This window comes from Ursus americanus, chromosome 6 (assembly GCF_024610735.1).
Source record: "Ursus americanus isolate L20-20 chromosome 6, mUrsAme1.1.p, whole genome shotgun sequence".
Taxonomy (NCBI): Eukaryota; Metazoa; Chordata; class Mammalia; order Carnivora; family Ursidae; genus Ursus; species Ursus americanus.
The window spans coordinates 49,526,045-49,548,111 of NC_142132.1; the positions used below are offsets into that span (position 1 = coordinate 49,526,045).

The following is a 22,067-nucleotide window of genomic DNA, read 5'->3' on the forward strand; positions in this document are numbered from 1 at the left end:
TCAACTGGCTGGAGATGAGCCCCCCCACAAGGACGGCACCCCTCCTCTACGGAGGCCAGTCCAAGGATCATCCTCTCTTGCCACTTTATTGAAATTACACCTTCACTCAAGTCAAAAATAGCCTGTATCCTTTATGAATTCTTTCCGGATCACAATAAAAATTACCGAAAGGACCCTCCGCAAATACCCGGTACGTGAGAGTCAGAATACATTTTAACTCCGCTGATTCATTCATTCTTACCCTAGTTGCAGTTTTTCTGAGCTTCAAAGGGGAAAAGCAAGTCCCAGCAAAGGGCTCCTCTCCGAGTATTGGTTTTGTACTCGCTCCGGGTGCTGTTGACTTTTGCAGCGCTGTATGATTATGGGAAACAAGGATAATATTTGCCCTCGGAGCCAGGAAAGAACAAATATTTTATCAACATCTAAATCATCTCTCATCTGGCAGGGGAGGAGGAGCTGAATGCTCAGCAGCACACACGTAGGCTGATGAGGGCAAGAGAGGGGCTTCTGGGGGAATCTTCTACCTGTGCAAACTTGACCTTTCGGTACCGAGGATCATATCCATCGCAAAGAGATCTCTCTGTGCCAGTCCCAAATGCTTCCATCCTTCCGGGTTCCCCTGCCAGTACCCCTCATCCCAGAGTGATTGCCAAAGGGCCACCATGCTGCCTTTTTCATTTCCGAATGTGGAAGCTGGGCCTGGGACTCGGGAAGGTGGGGTATTTCTGCGGATATTTTGGGGCGATGAGGACTTGCCCTGTTGTTATGTTTGTTTCTATTCCCTGATCCTCCACCACTAGCCTAGAAATGACAGTAGGTGGAAACACTATCTTTCATTACACAAAGTATAAATAGTGTAATCTATCAGCGCCGTCAATCACAATGATTGATTACAGGCTGTCATAGAGAAGAGTGACATATTAGAAAAGTTTTGTTAACAATGCCTATTGCTAGTCAGCCTGCCACAGAGGCTGGTGATTAATGTGTTGTCAGCCTGTAATCCCACACCCTTGGCTAATGAGGCAGGAATTTATCATCTTTACAGAGTGGCAGATGTCAGGGAGAAAGGAATCCAAGTGCTGGAAACAATATACTTTTTCTTACTAGGCCTGACAAGTCTGACAGGCCGAAAAAAACCACAAAGCAGCTTTGTATAAGCACCAACTTAAAACGAGGAACTTTTCATTTCGCATCTTCACTTTAAATAGTGCTGCAAACCAGCCTCCATCCCTTCAAATAGGGGGGGGGGGGCGGGGAAATAAAGGACACGAAGAGAGGAAAGCACAAAGCTGAGTTCTGTGAACTTTGCACCCCGTTCTTGACAGCCGGAGACCCCAGGAAAAGGTTGCCATGGCGAGCAGACAGCTTTCTTTGGAAGAGAAAACCAGAGTAACTTTTCACTTTTACCTGTGAACTTGTGACTGGGACACACACATGGCATCCAAGGGAGGCTGGGGACAGCGGCTTCCCTTGCCACGGCCTAAGGGTAGCTATCATCTGGACACCCATCATGTTCTCTAGAAACACTGCCCTTCCTGTTATGGATGAGAAATGGGGGGACGAGGTAAGAGAAGGGGGCTCTTCATTGCTAAGAAAACAACACAGCAGGAAAAGAGGACCGTTGGAAAATGACTTTCCTGGTGCCCTGCTGTGACTTGGGACCAATTACAGACTATTTTCCACTCGTCTTCCCTCCCACCTATCTCTTCCATTTCTCATGTGAGGCAATGCCTAAAAATTCCCTAAGCCCAGAGAAATTTCAGCCCAGTAAAGAAGGGGAATTCTCTAGAGGCCCTTTTAATAAAAACCTTGTCCCTCTCTACCTTCCGCCCCCCCCCCCCCAACAGTACCTGCCACCTCCCCACACAATTCACATATCAGAAGAGCCTAGACTCCTGTTCAGAGCCTTTGGGGCAAGTCTTGGATCCTCTCAGACACTATGGGTTGCTTCTGAATCTTGGCTGTGTATTTCGACTTGGCCTAGATTGTTCATTGTGTTCCAAATAACTCATAAGTGCCATCTCACACAGGAGACACCCAATCTTTTCCATGGAGTACTGAAGACATTTCCAAATGTGAGGATTGAAACTCTTCTCACAGCCCTGATGTATTGTGCCCATACTCGAGCTAGGACGAGAGAGTTGGGGGAAGGCCTGTCTGGTTTGGAAACTTCTCGTACCAGTACCCTGTGAAGACGCAACGTGTTCCTTGTGCTCACGTCAGTCTCCAAGGAAGGGGGCAAATCTTAAGTGGCAACATTCTGACAGATGTAATCCTTTTTCAAACGCAGATACCTCTGCCAAGGTACGCAAATGCAAGGCAAAGAAACAAAGGGGGACACAGCAACCAGAGGAGAAAAACTGCCTTCTGTCAACAGCGCCCTCAGGCTAGAGCACACAGCAGAGCATTGAGTAATCTCTGAGAGGCAGCGTCCTAGCGTCCAGATGCACGGGGGTCTCCCAGAGCAGGGACACCCCCCAGGGCACGGAGAGGTGCGCTTCGTGGACCAGGAACCCACAGGCCCCAGAAGAACCCCAGGGCAACGGCCAGGGCCCCTGGGGTCATCCCAGATCCAATGTGCTGAAGGCTGCAGGCCTGTGACAGATCTGGGGTCAGAAGCTGGACAGCTGGGGGCCCTGGGTGGCGCAGAGCACTGGCTCTTTGGGGGATCTGCACAAGAGGCGAGCTCAACCCTGATGCTAATCAGGCAGCCATGAGTGAAGGGTGACGAGGGCCGGCGCCGGCTCCACTCCGCCCCAGCAGCCCAGCCGTCCTGGCCACAGATCTCCCTCGGCGATAAGCAAGGAGCCGTGCAGACACCCCTCTGCCCTTATCCTGGAAACCCAATGTGCTGAGAGAGAGGTGCTGAGTGAGCCTCCCCCCCCGGGGCCTCCCGGCCCAAGGCGGGGTGCTCTGGCGGTCTCCCCCAGACTCGCGGCTCACAGCCACGCGGAGACAGAGCCCCCCTCTGGCCCTCCCACCGCCAGCTCCTCCCGGCCTGCCAGCTTCCTCCTCCCCCTTCCCTGTGCTCGCTCATGCAGCTTTCATTAACTCCCTCAGCTGGCAATTTCCATCCATTTGAGGACAGATTAGAAGTGGAATTCAGAAAGAAAGTCACTTGACCTCCCATAATGTGCTTCTCTTAATTACATTAAAGATTTTCAAATGCGGCCATACTGGGTTTGACAGGTAAGCTTTTAATCAACTTCAGGTGGCCACTTTTAAGTGCTGCCCGTCCCGGTGCCACAACGGTGGCGTCACCTCCACTCCCAACATGGTTCTAATTTAAATGGCTAATTTTGACACGAAGAAAAGATGAGAGCCCACGAAGCCCCCACCACTTCAGTGGGGGTGATTCTAAATTAGGATTAATGCCGCAAGCTGAAGCATGGTTAGAGGTTTATTTTATGGAGGTTGGAGCAAGTAAATAACATTTATCCTTTGTATACGTCTGCATGTAATTACAGTAAAGTTTTCTTGTGTATTAAATTATACAAACTCTTTAAAAGTGGGTGCCTAATGTCTTTTTCTAAAGCTGTGTTATTATTTTGGTCAAAAGTTGTTTACATTAAACAAATTCAATTTACCAAACTTTGACATGTTTGCACAACTGCATGTAATTTATGCTGGAAGCCTGAGACATGACTTTCAAATGAACTTTCTCAGTCCTAACTTGGGGGATTGGGATTCGAACGTTTAGGTGTTATGGCCTGCTCGGCCAAGTTTTCGTAGCCAATTTCATTGATTTCACTGTCCTTTCCCAAAGTCTTGTCATTCAGCAAATATGCATTGAGTATCGACTGGGGTCCAAGCACTACACACTGGGTGCTGAGGATATAATGATGAACAAAAGAGGATTTGGTCCCTGTTCTGAGGAGCTTAAAGATTATTAAAGGAAATGGAAGAACAAAGCAACACATAAAGACATGTCAAGCTGCAAGGCAACAGGGCTTGGAAGGAGAGGTGCATACACCCCTTTGGGTATCCATCCAAAAAGCAGGATCTGGTCTTGCCTTGGAGGAAGGCATCCCTGGGGAGGTGATAATGTGGGCTGAGAACCAAAGAACTTTTTGACCCTCTTCACCTATTTTGTCCACCCCCTCATCCCCCTCTCCACTGGCAACCACCATTCTGTTCTCTACGTATCTGTGAGTTTTGTTTTGTATCTTAGATTCCACATATAAGAGAGATCATATGGTATTTGTCTTTCTCTGACATATTTACTTAGCATAATGCCTGTAAAATCCATCCATCTTGTCACAAATGGCAAGATTGCATTCTTTTTTATGGCTGAGTAATAGTCCAGTGTGTGTGTGTGTGTGTGTGTGTGTGTGTGTGTTTGTATTATACCATTTCCTTTACCCATTCATTCACTCATAGGTACTTCAGTTGTTTCCATATCTTGGTGGTTGTAAATAATGCTGCAATGAACATAGGGATGTATACATGTTTTCAAATTAATGTTTATGTTTTCTTTGGATAGATACCAAGAAGTGGAGTTGCTGGTTTATATGGTATACATTTCTTCTCCAATTTCTTTTAGACTCAGCAGTAGTTCGGCCTCTATCCTGGGTGACAAGACTGTTCCTAGGACAAAGACTTAATTGCTCTAGCTAAGTCTCTGCATAGAAAAGATTCTTTTTCCATGAGGGAGGACTCTCTCAGGACAGGGTCCAGGAACCAGAATGCAACACAAATTGTGGAAATGAACAACCTTTCAGGAAAGGACTCTTTAAAGGGCAAGGTCAGAGGAACCACACAGGCAAGTGGAGGTAGCCAGAGACTAGCAAGAGGGGTAGCTGTTATCGCCAGGATTGAGGGGCCAAGAGAAGGAAAGAGTGTTGACAGACACCAGTGAGGACTAGAATCATGGAGGAAGAGCTCCCCTTCCCAGGCAGATGGAGGGGGACCATAACAGATAAGCCATCAAGAATCAAGAGGTCTTTCCCTGCATTCTAGAAACAAGGTGAGAATGAGGTCCTGGTCCAACCCCAAAAGGCCCAAACTGCCTTGACCAGGGTTACTGAGGCCATGCCTAGGTGGCACAAAACCCTAGAACATCATCTCTCTGCGTTCAAGCCGGTGACTCTTACCTGTGGTCCCTGCAAACTCAGCATCACTGGAAACCTGTGAGAAATGTAAACTCTCGGGCCCGCCCCAGATCTCCTAAATTAGAAACTCTGGGAGCAGGGCCCAGAAAACTGTTTTAAAAAGCCCTGCAAGCCACAGGGAGAACCACTGTTCTAAGTTAATAGGTTTTCTTTCAAAAGAGGTCTAATGAGCAACACCTGGAAGCACTGATCCAGCCCAGCCAAGGCAAGTGATTAGCCATGTGCGGCCCTCTACCCCCCCGCCCCCCGCACCCATCTCCACCCCACCCCCGACTGCCCCCACCCCATTAGAAAAGGCCCAGAATCTGGGAAGCAGCGAGGCTCCGGTGAAAGATCAATGCTTGAAATAAGCTTTCTGAAGCTCTCGCTGCGTCTGGGCAGAAATAGCTGTTCTGGGACTCCGGGGGGGATATTTTAGAATGATGGAGACTCTGTTACCAGCAGCTTCTGCCTCTGAGGACTCTCTTCTCACTCTGGCAAAAGAATGGACATGACCAGGACTCTGCTATTGCTAACACCACTGGGAGATGATGTATTTCTGCTAATGGCACCTTCTGTCGCTACAGAGAAGCTGCTCCAGCTTCCTCTTGTCCCGCAGAGAATCTGGCAGCCTCCAGAAGATGTAATAGAGACCTGAGGACATTTGGAAGATGCACTACACAGGAAGGGTGTTTTCAATTTGATTTACCTTCCATCTCCTACAAGGAACCGATAGTTAGTACCACACTGCATCACGAGCGCAGCACGCACCGAGAGTGGGCCTGGGGGAGATTAAATAACCCTTGTCAAGCATACGAAGGGTGATCGCATGGAGGCTGGTGACTGACTCCTCCGAAGACACAATAACAGAGAATTAGCTTAAGTACAGCAGGAGGGACTCAGGATGGAAATGGGGAAATGACACCGGGATATTTTATGGCTAGAGACCGATAGGGGTTCTCCTCCACTGCCTGAAGAACAAGTAGTTTGTGAATTCATTCTCGGTACACCATCGACAGGCTTGGAGGGAAAGCAATTATTTGGGGGTTAAGGAAGACCTTGCGCTTTTAAATGTAGTGGGTGAAAATATTCAGGAAACTTCGGTTTGTACCACAAAAGTGTACCATACACAAAACTGGAATACCTCCTACATGTCAGACGGTGCACATTTATTCACAGGCACTGATAACTATTGAAAGCAGAGGAATTATTTCAAATGGGGGTCATGGTAGTGTCAACAAGGCTCGCCTCCACTCATTCATTTTCTCATTCAACAATAAGCCCATAAATGCCTAGTGGGCACTGTATGAGCTTCCCAGAGCTGTTGTAAAATATCGCCCCAGATGTGGTGGCTTAAAACAACAGAAATGTATTCTCACACAGTTCTGGGGGCCGGAAGTCCGAAATCAAGGTAGAAGTGGACCCATACTCCGAGAGCTCTTGCAGAGAATCCTTCCTCGCCTCTTCCAGCATCAGGTGGTTTCAGGTGTTCCCTGGCTTGGGGCCACATCACCCCAATCTCTGCCTCCCTCTTCCATGGAAAGCCATGTGTTTCCCTGTTTCTCTTTCTCTTATCATTGAATGTAGGGCCCATCCTAATCTAGGTTGATTTAATCTTGGAAATAACTGAGTTACATCTGCAAAGACCCCTTTTTCCAAATAAGGTCACATTCACAGGTTCCAGGTGGACATATCTTTGGGGAGGGGGCACTACTCACTTATTACTATGAACTTGGCATTGTTCTAGGAGTTTGGGCTATATCAGTGGGGGAAAGAAAAGTAACAAAAATCCTGTCTCTGTGGAGCTTAAGTTCTACTGGGGGAGACAGATGATAAATACTAAGCATCATATTAAATAAGTTAAATGTAGTTTCTTACCAAATGGTAAGTGTTCTGGAAAAACAAGAAGTTCAGCATGATAGAAAGGGGTCCTTGACTACTGGGTGATATCAGTTGGGGGGGGGGGCAAGTACAGTGAGTCCAGTAAGCCTCACTGAAAAAATTAAGGTTTAGCAAAGGCCTCATGGGAATTTAGCCAAAGGAATGCCTGAGAGAAGAAACTTCCAGGCAGGAGAAATGGCTAGAGCAAAGGCCCCAGAACAGCAGCTTGCTTGGTGTATTCTAGAAGCAGAAAGGAAGCCGCTGTGGCTGGAACAGATTGAGAAGGGAGAGTGTAGGAGGGGCAATCCAGAGGCCAGATAATATAGGGCCTTCCAGTGAAATGGGAAGTCAGTGACCCAAAAACACAGTACTTCATCTTTCCATCCATCCACACATCTATTCAAAAATTCAGCCCACATTTGTGACCCTAGCAGGGGCCTGGCAAAAAGCAGAAGACACATTCACCTGGGATGTTTAAAAAAAGGAACTATTTGCAGGAGTGTAGCTAATACAATGGAAAACCAATAGGGATGCTGAAGCCCTGGGGCATGCAACAGCAGAAACCCATTGCGAAATGCGGGTGAGGTCTGGAACTATGCCAAGAGGTGGATGGGGCTGCTGGAGATGAACTATAGTCCTGGGTGGTCACGGCCAGAACCACAAACCTGCAGGGTGAAAACAGGAGAAGAAATAACCCTGCTTCTCTCTTCTCTAGCCTTCTGATCTGTGGGCACCTCTCCTTGTCCAAACCCAATCAGCAGACACAGGGCAACGAAGGCTGGGAGATCAGGCCAGCTCCGGCCCACCAGGACACAGACTGGGTAAAGAAGGGCTGACCTAGACCTTGTGCAACAAAGAGGGAACAGGTGACGCAGTCAAGTCTAGTCCCATCCCTGCAGTCTCTCTGGAGAGTCAAAGAGCTGTGGTCCTCGCCCTCATGGTTCTTATGTTCTGGTGGCAGACAGACATTAAAGAAATACACTAAAACAAAAAATGAAAACCCCAGCAGACCCTGGAAAAAATTCCGCCCATACCTGGAAGAAAGGAGCTTTAGTCTAAGGGCAGATACCAGTCTGTACCCCGTTGAGGCCGCTAAAACTCTGATGGAAAACACATGATCATTTTGGCTGGAATAATCTAGAGACAGATACAATTATCCTCTCCTATCTGGACTCACTCTCGCATCGTTGCAGCATGCTACCTTAACCAGAAGAGCTGGAATCATGTTCATCAGCCTCAGGAAGCATGAGAATGAGACCGATTCCGTTAGTTGCCCTTGTTCAAAACCTTTGCACACAACCCCACCACCAGAAATGCATCAGCAGTTCTATACGCCACACCTATAGTGAGAACACAAAGGCTCTCAGGATCAGAACATTAAAAGTCACCTTAGCCCAACACATGCATGATAGAGAACCTCTTCCGTTAGCAACCTGAAGCTCTCCTCAAAATAGGAAACTCATTATCTTTCAAGCTCTGGTTGCTAAAAGCCCCTTCTTTACACTAAACTGCATTGTGCCATATCAAATCGTCCATCTAGGAAGGTTGTAAAATTGCTAGAGGTCAAAAGGAGACCCAAAAAATCACCCTAGGAGCAGCAAGGAAGGCTGTTACATGTGAATAGTTAAAAGGTGACCAACAAACTGAGGGCCTCAGAGGGGAGGGGGGTGGGGGAATGGGATAGGTATTAAGGAGGGCACGCATTGCATGGTGCACTGGGTGTTAGACACAAGTAATGAATCATGGAACACTACATCAAAAACTAGGGATGTACTGTATGGAGACTAACATAACATAATAAAAAATTATTATTAAAAAAAAAAAGGTGACCTCCATGCCTTTCTCATTTCAATAAAATGAGAAAATGGTACACCAACAAGTACAGGTCCATGCGTGTTCACAGCAGGACTATTCACAACAGCCAAAAGATGGAAGAGCTCAAGCGTCCATAAGCAGATGAAGGCATAAACAAACTGTGCTGTATGCATACAGTGAAATGTTATTCGGCCATGGAAAGGGATGAAGCATTGATACATGCCACAATATAGACGAACTTGAAAGTATTACACTAAGTGAAAGCAGTCAGTCACAAAAGATCCCATATAATAGAACTCCATTTACAAGAAACACCCAGAAGAGATAAATCCATAGAGGTCATTGCTGGGGGCTGGGGGAGGAGAGGGGGGTGTTATATAGCTTAACGGGTAAGGGATGTTATGCTGGAACGACAGAAATGTTTGGAACTAGAAAGAAGTGATGGTCACACAACACTGTGAATGAACTAAATGCCACTGAATTGTTCAAAGTGGTTAATATTATATGAATTTCACCTCAAAAAATTTTTAAAAGGGGAGGAAAGTAGGATGGGTAAAGATCACCAAACTCTACCATAGTGGAACTTTTGGTAAAGCCAGGTTTACTAACCCAACCCCAAAACCTAATTACACCAAAAGGCAGCACAGGATGAAAATAGAAGTTGGTTCAGAAAGGTACAGACCGGTGCTTCTTAAAGAATCTGTAGCAAAGAAGAAAATTTTTCTGTTGCTTTGCATTAAATTTCAATCTGTCGTGGACCAATACTTTGATAAAATAAAAATAAATTAGTAGGACTTCCAGCCCCTACCTAGAATATAAAAAGCTGGAAAGAATATCACTTATGAACCCCCAATAAGAGAAAGCTAACTAATTTGCAAAATCATGATCTTTATCCCCTCAGAGAACTGAGGACCATAAGGCCTTCAAACAAGTTGGTAGGAATAAGTTAAAATTTTTACTGGATTTCTAAAAGCCAAGTGTGGGCTAACAGAAATAATAAACCCCTTGAAACTACAAACACAGGGGGAATGCACACCTGCTGTTCTCCAAGGACCCACCATGGGCTCACAGAAGAACACTTGGGGTCCAGGGCATCTGTCCTCAGTGGTACAGGAGAAGGGGATTGAATGTTGCTATTAGAAAGACACAGAGCTCCTTACAATGACTTCTCCCCTAAGAATAAAAGCCTTAAATTATGATGGCAAATTTTTTCATGGAGGGGGCAGAGATAAAGACGCATTTCATCTGGGGGGAGGGTAAAAGACTAAAGACCCTCTACCCTTGGGGCTGTGATAGGAAACAAACCTGGGCCCAGACTAGAGGTCTCCCCCAGTTGGGGAGGGGTCATCTCTGAACAAGTCCCTACCTGGTAGACCAAAGAATATCACCAAAAATAAAGGGAGATCCTTCTTAATGATAAAGAGGTCTGGTTACCAAGGTGACATAACAATCATACAACATTAGCGTTTCAATAGAGCTTTAAAATACATGAAGGAAAAATAGACAAATCGGTAATTGCAGTTGGAGATTTCATCGTTCTTCTTTCAGTGACTGATAAAATAAGTAGAAAAATCAGAACAAATAGAGTAGACAGCACTATCATCCAACTTGGCCTAACTGACATTATAAAGCTCTGTATGAAAAAAGAGCAGAAATACACAGCCTTTCCAAATGCACATGAAACATTCACTAAAATAACCATATTCTAAGCCATAAACAAACCTCAACACATTAAAAAGAATTGAAAACCTACAAACTATGTTATGTGACCATATAAAATTAAACTAGCAATGAATAAAAAAAGAGGCCTAGAATATCACTAAGTATAGGAAAATCAAACAACTGGTATCTCTAGAACACATGGGTCAAGGAAGAACTCATATGAGAATACAGAACGTATTTTTTAATGGAATGAAAAGGCATAACATTTGTAGGATTCAGCTAAAGCAATAATCAGAGGGAAATTGATAGGACTAAATGTTTATAAAGAAAGAAAGGTATCAAAACCATAATCTAAGTTAAGAAATTAGAAAAATAAGAGCAAATTAAATGCAAATCCTACAGAAGGAACTAATAAAGATTAAAGCAAAGGTCAATAAAATAAAAAAGAAAAATCAATAGTACCAAAATGCTGTTCCTTGAAAGCATCAACACAATTGCTAAACCTCTAGCCAGACTGGAAAAGGAAAAAAAAAAGAGAGAGAGAGCAAGGAAGAGAGAGAGAAGATACAAATTACCAATATTAGGAATGAAAAAGAGACATTAATGATACAGATTTTAATAACACAGATATTATATACATTAAACAGACAATAAAAGAATACTATAAACTTCAGGCAACAATATTTGATAATTTAGATGAAGCTGATATCCCTTTGAAGACAAAAAATTACCAAAGTTCATCCATAAAAGAAATAGATAACCTACATAGGTCTATATCAATCAAAGAAACTAAATACACAGTTAGGAATCTCACGACTAAAACAAAACCAACAAAAAACTACAGGCCCAGGTAATTTTACTAATGAATTTACCAAACATGTAGATAGGGAATAATACCAATTCTATAGAAACTCATTCATAAAATAGAAGAGGAAGGAACACTTCTCAACTTACTTTATAAGGCATTATCCTGATATCAGAACCAGGTGAAAATATGACAAGAAAATAAATCTACAGACCATTATCCATCATAAACATAGATTAAAAAAATATTAAACAAACATGACCAAATCAAAGTCAGCAACAAATTAAAAATGTAATACATCATGACCAAGTGACATCTATCTTGGGAACGCAAGGCTGGTTCAACGTTGAAAAAAACATGTTATTCTCTGTACACACAGAGCAAGGAAGCTAAGGTGTATACTAACCTCAATAGATGAACATGTGACAAAATACAGTATCATTTATGATAAAAACACTAAGCAAACTAGAGACAGAGGGAAACTCCTTAACCTGGTAAAGGGATTTACAAAAAATAGATAGCTAATTTCATACTCAGTTATGACAGACTAAATACTTTCCATTTAAGATTGAGAACAAGGCAAAGACATCTATTGCCATTATTCCTAATCTACTTAATACTGTGTAATGGTGGTACTAAGATGTTCTGGTCCTAAGTACTGTTGGTTCTAAGCTGTGGTATAAAGTAATAAGTAGAAATAAAGAACATGCAGACTGAAAGCAGGAAGTTAAACTGTCTCTATTCACAGACGACATGACTATATATACAGAAAATCTCAAATAATTCACAAAAATGCTCCTAGAAATAATAAGTGAGCTTAGCAAAGTTACAGGAAAAGTTATATTTCTATAAACTAGCAATGAACAATTAGAAATTAAAATTGAAGAAATAGTATGATTTAAAATAACACAAAACCCATAAAATATTTATGTATACATCTAATAAAATATGAGCAAAATTTACATTCTGGAAACTACAAAAACACTGCTGAAAGAAATCAGAGATCTAAATGGATGAATAAAGACATCACATTCATGGACTAGAAGTCCACTTGTTTAAGATGTTCATTTTCCTCAAAATGCCCTGTACATCTTGAATGCAATCCCAGTTAGAGTTCAGTAAAATGTTTTAGGGGTTGCATGGGGAAGAGGCTTGAGCTCCCCAAAAGCTCTATGGAAGAGGGGAACTCAAGGTGAGCAGCAACACTAATAAATTAAGGAGAGAGCTGAAGATGTTCTAGGAATAGGGACCAGCAGTAGCCAAAGCATCGGATGGGGAGAATGTGAGACCTCAGTCCATTGCAACTATGATATAGGTACCTGAGTGAAGCTGGGTTGGAAAGGCAAATCAAGGCCAAATGACAAGGAGCAATAAGGGCTAGGATGAGGAGTTTGAACTTGTTGGCACTGGGGGGTACTAAAGACCTACACAGGGAAGAAAGGTCCAACAGGGCCACGTGAAATGGCACTTCTGGTTGACCCTTTGAGTAGCACTGTGCAGTTTAAGTGGGGCTCATTCTGGGATAAACTGGAGGTGGTGGGTTCAGTTAATTGGGAGGAAAGTAATTAGGATATTAACTAGGACAGGATAAATGAAAAGAGGAGAGTACGAGGAGAGGACCTGGAATGTATCAACTGTTCAAACGTAGCAACTGAATGTATATAAAAGATGATAAAGGAAGGAGAAGGAAAAGGTGACCTGACATTTGGGGAACAGGTGAAACATCCAAGGGAAGAGATGGAGAACAATGTTCATGGAAGCAGTGAAGTAGTGAGAACAGTGTCAGAGAGTTCTGTGGGTGGACAAAAAATAGAGGAAAACTTTCTAGGGACACCAGAAGGGGATTCTCAAACAAAGACTATTTGAGGGGAGTCTTAAAAGGAGTGGGACATGGGCATTTCAGGCTTGTGGCAAGATTTGGATGGATATGGGCAGTGATGGGTTTGTTGGCTGGAAGAGGGGATCATTTGTGCAATGCATGTTGAAAGAGAGGATGAGCTCTCCAACAGAGAAAGAAGTAAGGAGGGAGGAGAAGGGGAGCAGAGGCAAGGAAGCCATGGAGACTCACAGATATCTGTGTGAACAAGAGGCAGATGGGACCTGATAAAGAGGCTGAAGGGTGTTCAGAAAGGTGGTGAGGATGTGGAAATAATGCAAGGGCAAGTGAGGCAGAAGAAAGCTTTGGAAGATGTCGGGCAAATCAATCAGGACTGAGAAGAAACCATACGTGGCTCTCTGGAACTTGGCAGTGACACTGGGGAGACCTGCATGAATACAGTACCAGGGGGAAAAGCCAGATGAATTTTGGGAACATGGACATGATGTAAGAGGCAAAGGAGTTGGATCAGACTGTTTTCAAGTAAGTCCGTGAAGGAAAGAGGGAGATGGAGGAGGAAGGGGAAGAGAGGAGCGTGGAGCAGAGGGTGTGGTAAAGTCAGGCAAGGCTTTGTTTTCTTTGAAGAATCAACAAAGCTTCCTCTTTCAGGTAGAAGGAACTGGTGCGAAGAGAGACATGTGAGGGCTAGGGTGTTGTATCCAGAGGAAGACTAGTGCTGGCAGGAGGTCTGATGCAGGCGAGGGGAAAGAGAGCTCGTCTTTAGCTGAAACAAAAATTCTCAAACTTTCTCAGTCACGGTGCCTATAGTGTCTCAGAGATGTGTTTCACGGGGAGCTCAAAGGCCCAAAGAAATGCCCCCAGTTCCACTTTATGGAACAACTTAGTAAGCACTCATGCCCTAACAACTTAATCGCCATTTGACAAAAATAACATATATATATTGAAAGAAAACATTTTTTATTTCATTCTCCAAAGCCCACCCTTGTTTACTAAGGGGATGTGTGTGCTTGTTGGGCCCTGCACGACTTCCCAGGCCTTGGAATCCTTCTTAGGGGGCACTGCCATCTGCGTTTCCTGCTCCATATGATTTTCATACCGTACACATTTTTTTTTTTTTTAAATCACAGCAACAGCTGCAAAGACACTCCTTTGCAAAGGTACGATCTAATGGAGAGAAATGTACCATGATGTAATGCTGAAAGTGGGAACCACCTGAATTGCTAGTTCACGCCGAGTCTGACAGATGTCGCACACTGCTGCATTGCCATCAAACATTTAAAGCATTCTGTAGCATCCCTCTGAATCTGCCGTGGCACTCTAGGGAGCCTCAGCCGGTTTGGGAATGACACACCTAGGAGGTTGCGGCGGAGAGGGAGAGGATGAATACAAGGCCTCCGAACATGGAGAGGAGGAAGGTTGAGGCAGCTCAGAAAAGCAGGCACCCAGGTCGTCATCTGGTGGTTCTCCAGTGCAGCAGACTTTATCCTACCGATTTACTTTTGTAATCAGGACTTAAGCGCCAGAGAGGCGTGCTGAGCAGGTCCCTCACTGTACAGACTATGTAACAACGCAATTTCAGGACTACCAGTTCTTACCACCCCAGTTCACTGCAGGGTGTGAAAGTCCTCAACTAATTTGCACATGACTCATTAACCAGGGGAAATCATTTAAGTGAACGCTAACTAAACATTAACTGAGGTCACCATTTAACCTTCAGGGGAAAGTAACCCTTGCCCATCTGCATACGGCCATATTATGCCTCAGGCCCTGAAAATGCCAACAGCCCACTCCTGAAATACGTTCTAGGGTTGCTTGGCTGAGGGCCTAGAGAGGCCAAGAAAGTGTCAGGAGCCAGTGAAAGGGGAGGGAGTGGCAGGACTGGGCAGGTGGAGGGGGTAGTTAGGGTGGAAGGTGTATAGCAATGAGGGAGCATCAGGAAGGCGGCCCCTGGGGTGGGATCAACAGGGGGAGCCCCTCATTGACTGTGAGGTGCCCAAGGACATCAGGCTAACAAGGAGAGACACAAATGCCCATATTGTCAACCTTCCACTTGGATTAGATGTCACCTTCTCCGGGACATCCCACCTATATTCCATTCCTTCGGTTTAAGGCATGGAGGGAAACTGGACAAAATTCAGAGAAAAGTTCAAAGGGAAGGAAATTAGTCTTTATGAAGAAACACTAATAGATTTTAAGTTCTGGACAGAAAGGCAGCCATGGGTATCTTATCATACATTCCAAGATTTTATACACACACACAAACACACACACACACACACACACACTTCTTTCAGGTGACACACCATAGACTAAAAGCAGGGACAATTTGGGGTGAGCCTAACATCAAAGAGAAGGATACTAACATTTCTTGAATACTTGCTATTTTACCAACCTTCGTGTAGGTGTTATTTTGCATCGGAGAAAGGGAGCCCATGGAGTTTACTCATTTGTTCAAAATCACACAGCAAGTAAATGGTGGCAATGAATCCAAAGCCCTTCCGCCTTCCCCTCTAACTCTTTCCTGCCTACCTAATCTCCCCATCACCAGACTCAAATTCACCATAGCCTTCTGGGATCTCAAAATCCGGTGTTCTTAAAAGTAAGGGAACTGATATTTCTTGGTATCTCACATATACTCAACATTGTATCTGTCATGTATTTTCTCACTTTATAATTTTTTAAAAAACTTAAAATACAAAACAACTCAAAGATAGGAAAAATATATAGATGCCTCTGTACCCTCGGCTATTAAATAAAGGTTAATATTTTTTACCTGATTTACTTCAAATTTTCCTTCTTTCTGAAAATACTTCCAATAAAGGTAAAGAAAGCCCTGTGTCTCATTCCATCTACCTTTCTCTTCACAAAGTTACCTGCTATCCCAAGGTTAGTGTATCACATCCCATGTTTATCTGAATAATTTTACTTCATTAGTGTGTATCCATAAACAATATATAGTATTAAACAGATTCACATAAATGATATAGTGGAAGTATATTTCTGCAACTTGTTTTAACCCAATATTGTGTTTTGAGAGTGAACATTTGTTTTAACCATTGTATAGTATGCTGTTATACGACTAAATTACATGCTGTGTCCTTGCTCCCCTACTGAGGGGCAGTGACCTGCGCGCTGGTTAGCTAGGGCTGCCGTAACAAAGTACCACGAATCAGGTAGCTTAGACAAGGGAAATTGATTTTCTCATAGTCTGGAGGTCTATGAGGTCTGAAACTGAAGTGTCAGTAGGGCCGTGCTCCCTTCGAAGGCTCTAGGAAAGAATCCCCCCATGTCTCTTCGGGTTCCTGGTAGCCCCAGGTATTCCTTGGCTTGTGCCTCCATATTCACATGACCTTCTTCTCCCCGTGTCTCTATATCCAAATCTCCCTCTCCTCCTCTCTTTTCTAAAGACATAGTAATTGGACTTAGGGCTCCCCCCAACCCAGAATGACCTCACCTCTGATCCTACCTCAATTACAACTGCAAAGACCTTTATTCCAAATAAAGTCATGTTCTGAGGTTCCAGGGGGACACGAATATTTGGGGGAAATGCTATCCAACCCACTGTAAGCTGTTTCTACTTTTTTGCTATATTATCCATATGCTTCAGTGAACAGCCTTACACACACTTCGTGTCTCTATGGACACAGAATGAGTGCTTGTCCGGGACTGACACCCAGGAGTAAAATTGCTGGAGCACAGGTTTCACTTTGATCAAGTGACGCCCAAGGACAGCAGGTACCAGGAATATGGACGTGTTCTCTCTGCACATTCTTGCCCAAACCTGATGCTGTTATTAATTGTTTTTTTCCACATTGATGGGTATTTCATTACTATTTTGTCTTTCCCCAATTATTCTATATTTCTTCAGGGAAAAAACTCATAACCACCACTTGATGATGATTACAAGACGTCTGGGAAGGGTAACGGGCCCAGGTTTTCTACGCAAGTCCTTCCCGCCCCTGGGATTCTTCTAAGCCTGTACATGACCTGGTTTCCTCTGTGGGGATGCCCAACTCCAAGAAGTCAGTGCGACTGTGTTCCTTCGAATCTGAGTCAGGCAAAGCACTTCAGTGGAGACAACTTACAATATCAAGGTGAAAAAGGGCTTTCACATACTTAACACATGCAAGGATAAGCATCAAAGAAACAGTGTAGACAAAAACTAGACTATCATCTGCTTGAGAGTGAGGACTGGGTTTTGTTCCCACTGTGTTCCCAACATTCTGGTTCACAGTAGGCCCTCAGTAAATGGACACATGACGAAGTGTATGGCTATTTGAACTATTCAGTGAACACGGGCTGGAGCAGTGCTGGCGGGTTTCACACGAGGGATGCCCTCCCTGCTGGATGAGCAGACTCTGGGCGTACAGAGGCAGGGTCATCAGGGTAAGAGAAGCGGAGCTTCAGAACATGTTGGAGATGGAACATCGTCATTGGGAGCACGCGCCGACAAGGTTCCCTCCCCCAGGCAGAGAAGACAAGCAGCAGCAGTCACAACAGCTAATACCTGTTAGAGGTCTTTGCTACGTACCAGATATGGAACGAATGTTCAACAAAGCTTATTTCACTTAATCCTTACAACAGCCCTGAGAAGGAGGTACTATCACTAGCATCACCTTTTGGAGGCTCAGAGTGTGCTTCCGGTGGATGGCCTGTGGGCCGCCGCTTGTAAGAAGCAGCTCCAGGATTGGAGTGCAGACAGCCAGCGAGAGAGGGAACACAAGCAGGGGGAGTGGGAGAGGAACAAGCAGGCTCCCAGAGGAGGAGCCTGATGTGGGGCTCGATCCCAGAACACTGGGATCACGCACTGAGCCGAAGGCAGACGCTTAACGACTGAGCCACCCAGGCGCCCCCCAATACCATATTCTTTACCTTTCTCCCCGGCTTTTTTTTTTTTTTTTTATTAATAGTGGTAAAATAAACCTAACACAAAACTGACCGTGTTCGCCACTTCCAAGTCCACAGTTCAGTAGTGTTTAGTACATTCACAGTGCTGTGAGGCCAATCACCAGAACTTTTTTCATGTTCCAAAACCGAAACTCTGAACCGATTAAATAATAACTCATCAATCCTCTCTCCCCGCAGCTCCTGGCACCCACCGTTCCACTTTCTGTCTCTATGCATCTGACTACTTGAGTTATCTCACAGAAATGGACTCACACAGTGTTCACCCCTTTGTGATGGGCTTATTTCACTTGGCATAATGTCTTTGAGGCTCATCTATGTCTTAGCCTGTGTCAGAAGTTCCTTCCTTTTTTAAGGCTGAGTAATAGTCCACTGCATGCAGAGACCACATTTTATTTATTCATTCATCTGTCACTGGCTAGCTGGCTTGCTTCTACCCTTTAACTATGGTAAATAATGCTGCTATGAATATGGGTGCACAAATATCTTTTTGAGACCCTGCTTTTAATTCTTTTGGGTCAGTACCCAGAAGTTTAAATGCTGGATCATAGTACAATTCTATTTTTAATTTTTGGAGGGACTATAACGCCGCTGTCAATAGCATCCTGCATTCCCACCGAGAATACACAAAGGTTCCCATTTCCCCACATCCTCCTAACCACGCTTTGATACTGCCACCCATGAGCAAGCTCACAATGAAACAGCTGCTAAATAAACCATACATCCTCACACCAAACGTAGCCAAAGCGAGATTGGCTTCCATTCAGCTCTCAGCCACCGACCGTTGGCGAGATAAAGCTAACGCTTAAGAAAACAAGCTGATCCTCCAAGGCAGGGAGGCTTGCTGGGCAACCACACCCAAATCTCCAGCACGTGGAGCGGCTGCCCTGAGCCCAGCGATGCTCCACAGTAGCCAGGAAGAGCCTGGCAGGAGCCTGGGCTCCACTTCTCCGGGTGTTTCGTGACCTCCCTCCTCCCCCAGCATCAGTTTCTTTTCCATCGCCAGCATCGTCAATGACTACACTGAAAAGCTGTGTCAATCGCTTCTTTGTCTGAGGGAAGGACATTTATCATTCGCTGTTCTAAATCTGAAAACATCATAAGCAACCCGTGGGCGTTGGCTCACATTACACTCTGTAATTTCAGTTAGTGAGTTAATGGGAAAGATGCATTAACATTCTGTTTGTGGTTTAAAATACATATTTACACAGTTTGACTTTTCAGATCCCCAAACTTATAATTTATCCATCATTATGTTCCCTATTCTCTACTCTTAAACATGAACTGCCCTCATTTAGGTGATGAAAGATGGAGAGGCAAGCTGTGGTGGTTTCGTGCATATGGAAAGCCGATCATCTCCATGCAGAGTGGCGCGCGCTCTCGCCCAGTGGTCGGAGAAGGAAGAGGCTTTGGCCGAAATCTTTGAGTTAATGGGTTCATGCAGAGCTGTTGCCTCCAAACACAACAGACGAGAATGACTGAGCTGGAGCCTTGTGTCAACTCTACCGTTTTACGTCCGGGGCCAGACAGAGCCACGACTCTGACCATGAATACCAAGGGCTCAGATTCCCACCCAGAGTGGCTGCTGAGGATCCCAGGACACTGGTAAGCTGCCTACTTCATCTTCCTAGTTATTTTATTGTAAAATATCTTCACTCTTTACCAGCACTTCTAACCTCTTGAACTTATTCTTCAATCCTAAACGTCCCGTTGCATTTCCGCCAACAAATGAACTCGGGGAGGAAGTGTCGTCCCATGGAAAGGACACAGGCCTTGGAGTCAGAACAAGGTTCTGCCACCAGCTCCACCACCTGCCACTTACAGGAACTTGGGGCAGTCACTGAAAATCTGAGAGTCTCAGTGACTTTACCCACAACAGGACGGAGATAAGAGCGACCTCCTGAACAATGGCTGGTGTTTGTGGGTGCACATTCTTGGTTCCAGGGCACAGCACTCTGCACACTGCATCTCATTTCGTGCTGCTATTGTTCTGTACAAAGAATGGCAAGCAAAGCGTCTTCTTCATTTCCAGCCTCAACGTCTCCTCCCTTGACGATATCCACAGAGTAGGAAATTGATAAAAAAAAAAATGTTTGGTGTATGTGGAATTAATCACAGGTTCAGGAGAATTGTCATATCAAGTTAACGAGAACAGTTGGGAAGATTTGAGTTTAGAAAAAAAGTCAAAGACTACGAAAGGATCACATCAGAATCAATAGAATCACAACAAGGATAAATTAAAACCTTGTTCATTTTATCCTAGACTATGGGGAAGGAGGAAGAGAATCTTGAAGATTAGGTAAAGGAGTTAATATCAAGGTGACAGAAGAATTACTTTATTGATCTTGTAAACTTACTGCCCCAAGGATCAGTATAGGACAAAATGACTAACATGTTACAAAAAGGTTTAAGTAAACTCACTAACAGACCAACCCATAAGGAATTGACTGGTTATTTACAAAATAATTAGGAAGCAAGTTGGGTGCCCACCAGACTTCCCTTTTGAGGGCCAGTGCTTCCCCCCTGCCCTGCTTCCCATTCAGAAACTGTGTGTTAGTTCCTAATTTACATTCCATTCCCCTTAGGGCCATCTTACTTGTTGGCAACCAATTAAATCCCCACCCTCAAAGTCACAAGATACTCTAAAGAGAACACAAATTTTAATGGAACTCTCCTAGAGAAAAACAAACTTATCCTGAATCAGAGGAACAAAGTTTGGTGGGGAAGAGGAAGATACTTTGGGGCAGGGAGCTTCTCCCCGCTGTGGTCATGCAGCCACATTCTCCTCCAGGGACCGAAGGGGACTATGGAAGGGGCAGAACCGAACATCCCCTCTGCTAGATTACAGCCCTGACAGATCACTCTCTCCTCCATCAGGCTCAGGTGTCACTACTGGAAGCTCTGATGGCTACAGAGTTCTCTCAAATACTGGGCAAATCAAAGTCTGTGTCATTGAGCAGCAGAATGGTTGCTAATTTGTCTTTTAACTCCTTTTGGGCTTCAGCCTGAGCCCCTGTATCTTTGGCTCATTGGTCCTGTTTCTGGCCTCCGGAGTGGAATGGCACACACTGATGCCCTTTTCCACTTGAAGCCCTTCAGATACTGAACACAGTCCTTCTGGCATCCCCTTAAGTTCTTTCTTTTCCAGGCTAGAAGCTCTTTCTATAGTTTCTCTGATGACCTAGCCTAGAGAATCCCCAGGCATCCCCCTAAAATGCCTCTGTGACTGATTTTTCAGAGTAGATGGAGATTTTTGTCCCCTATGGGACAATAACCAGGACAGGGTGTGAAATGCCAATGATTATCCTGTGTGGAAATTATAAAAAAAACATGAGGGCATAAGAAAAGTATCAGAGTTTCTAGAAACCTTATAAATAATCCAGCCTCCACTCTACTTTGTAGACGGTTTGAAGGTCACAGGCAAAACCGGGTTTAGAGTCCCAGCCCTGCAATTCCTAGGCCAGAACAAATAGTCCTTTCTGCTCTACACTGCTTTCTTGGAGGCAGGCAGCACCTGAGGGCTCCCAGCTACCACGTGAGCACCCCTGTGTAATTCCTCCACCTGACACTGGGGTGCACTGGCATGCCACCCCCCCCCCCCCCAACCAGGCACATCCGAATGCCCGCCAGCACTGAGGATGATTTACAGGGCCTGGGAGATGATTTTCCAAGAAAACACTCCATATAATTGGCTTTTGGTATATCTCCTCAGGGGTGATTTATTCGTCTGGGACAAGCCAAAGAACATCTCTCCCCACCTCTGCAAAGCCTCCGGTCTCTGGCCCTCCAAGTTCAGCAAGTTTCTGGCCAGGGAATGTTCTTCCTCTCCGCCCACTCAGCCTTTTTTCCTGTGGTTTGCAATCTCATTTGCTAAATATACCAAGATGCCCGGTACACAGCAGTCTACAGTTCCAAAGTGTGCCTGACTTCCTTTGGCTGGGCACGTCACTCATAAATCACCGTGCTGGCAGCTGCCATCCATTTATATCTATGACCCACCAGGACTGAAAGTTCACATTCTTCCACAGTGAGGCCTTTTTCATTCAGGACCCTCCATGAGACTCGAACCTTC

General features: G+C 44.7%; 1 protein-coding gene across 7 annotated transcripts in view; it reads right to left on the reverse strand.

Moving 5' to 3' along the window:
• The window catches only part of LRMDA (leucine rich melanocyte differentiation associated), a 1,014,087-nt gene that overhangs the window by 376,032 nt on the left and 615,988 nt on the right, over nt 1-22,067 (reverse strand). For 2 of the 7 annotated variants that reach the window (XR_015724813.1, XM_087863002.1), the window contains exon 6: nt 242-351. The exons of the other annotated variants lie outside the window; for them this stretch is intronic. Coding sequence is in view for 1 of the 2 variants with exons in the window: in XM_087863002.1 (XP_087719128.1) it covers nt 265-351 (87 nt within the window). In the remaining variant the exon portion in view is untranslated. The remainder of the gene's footprint in view (nt 1-241; nt 352-22,067) is intronic. 7 annotated transcript variants of the gene reach the window in all.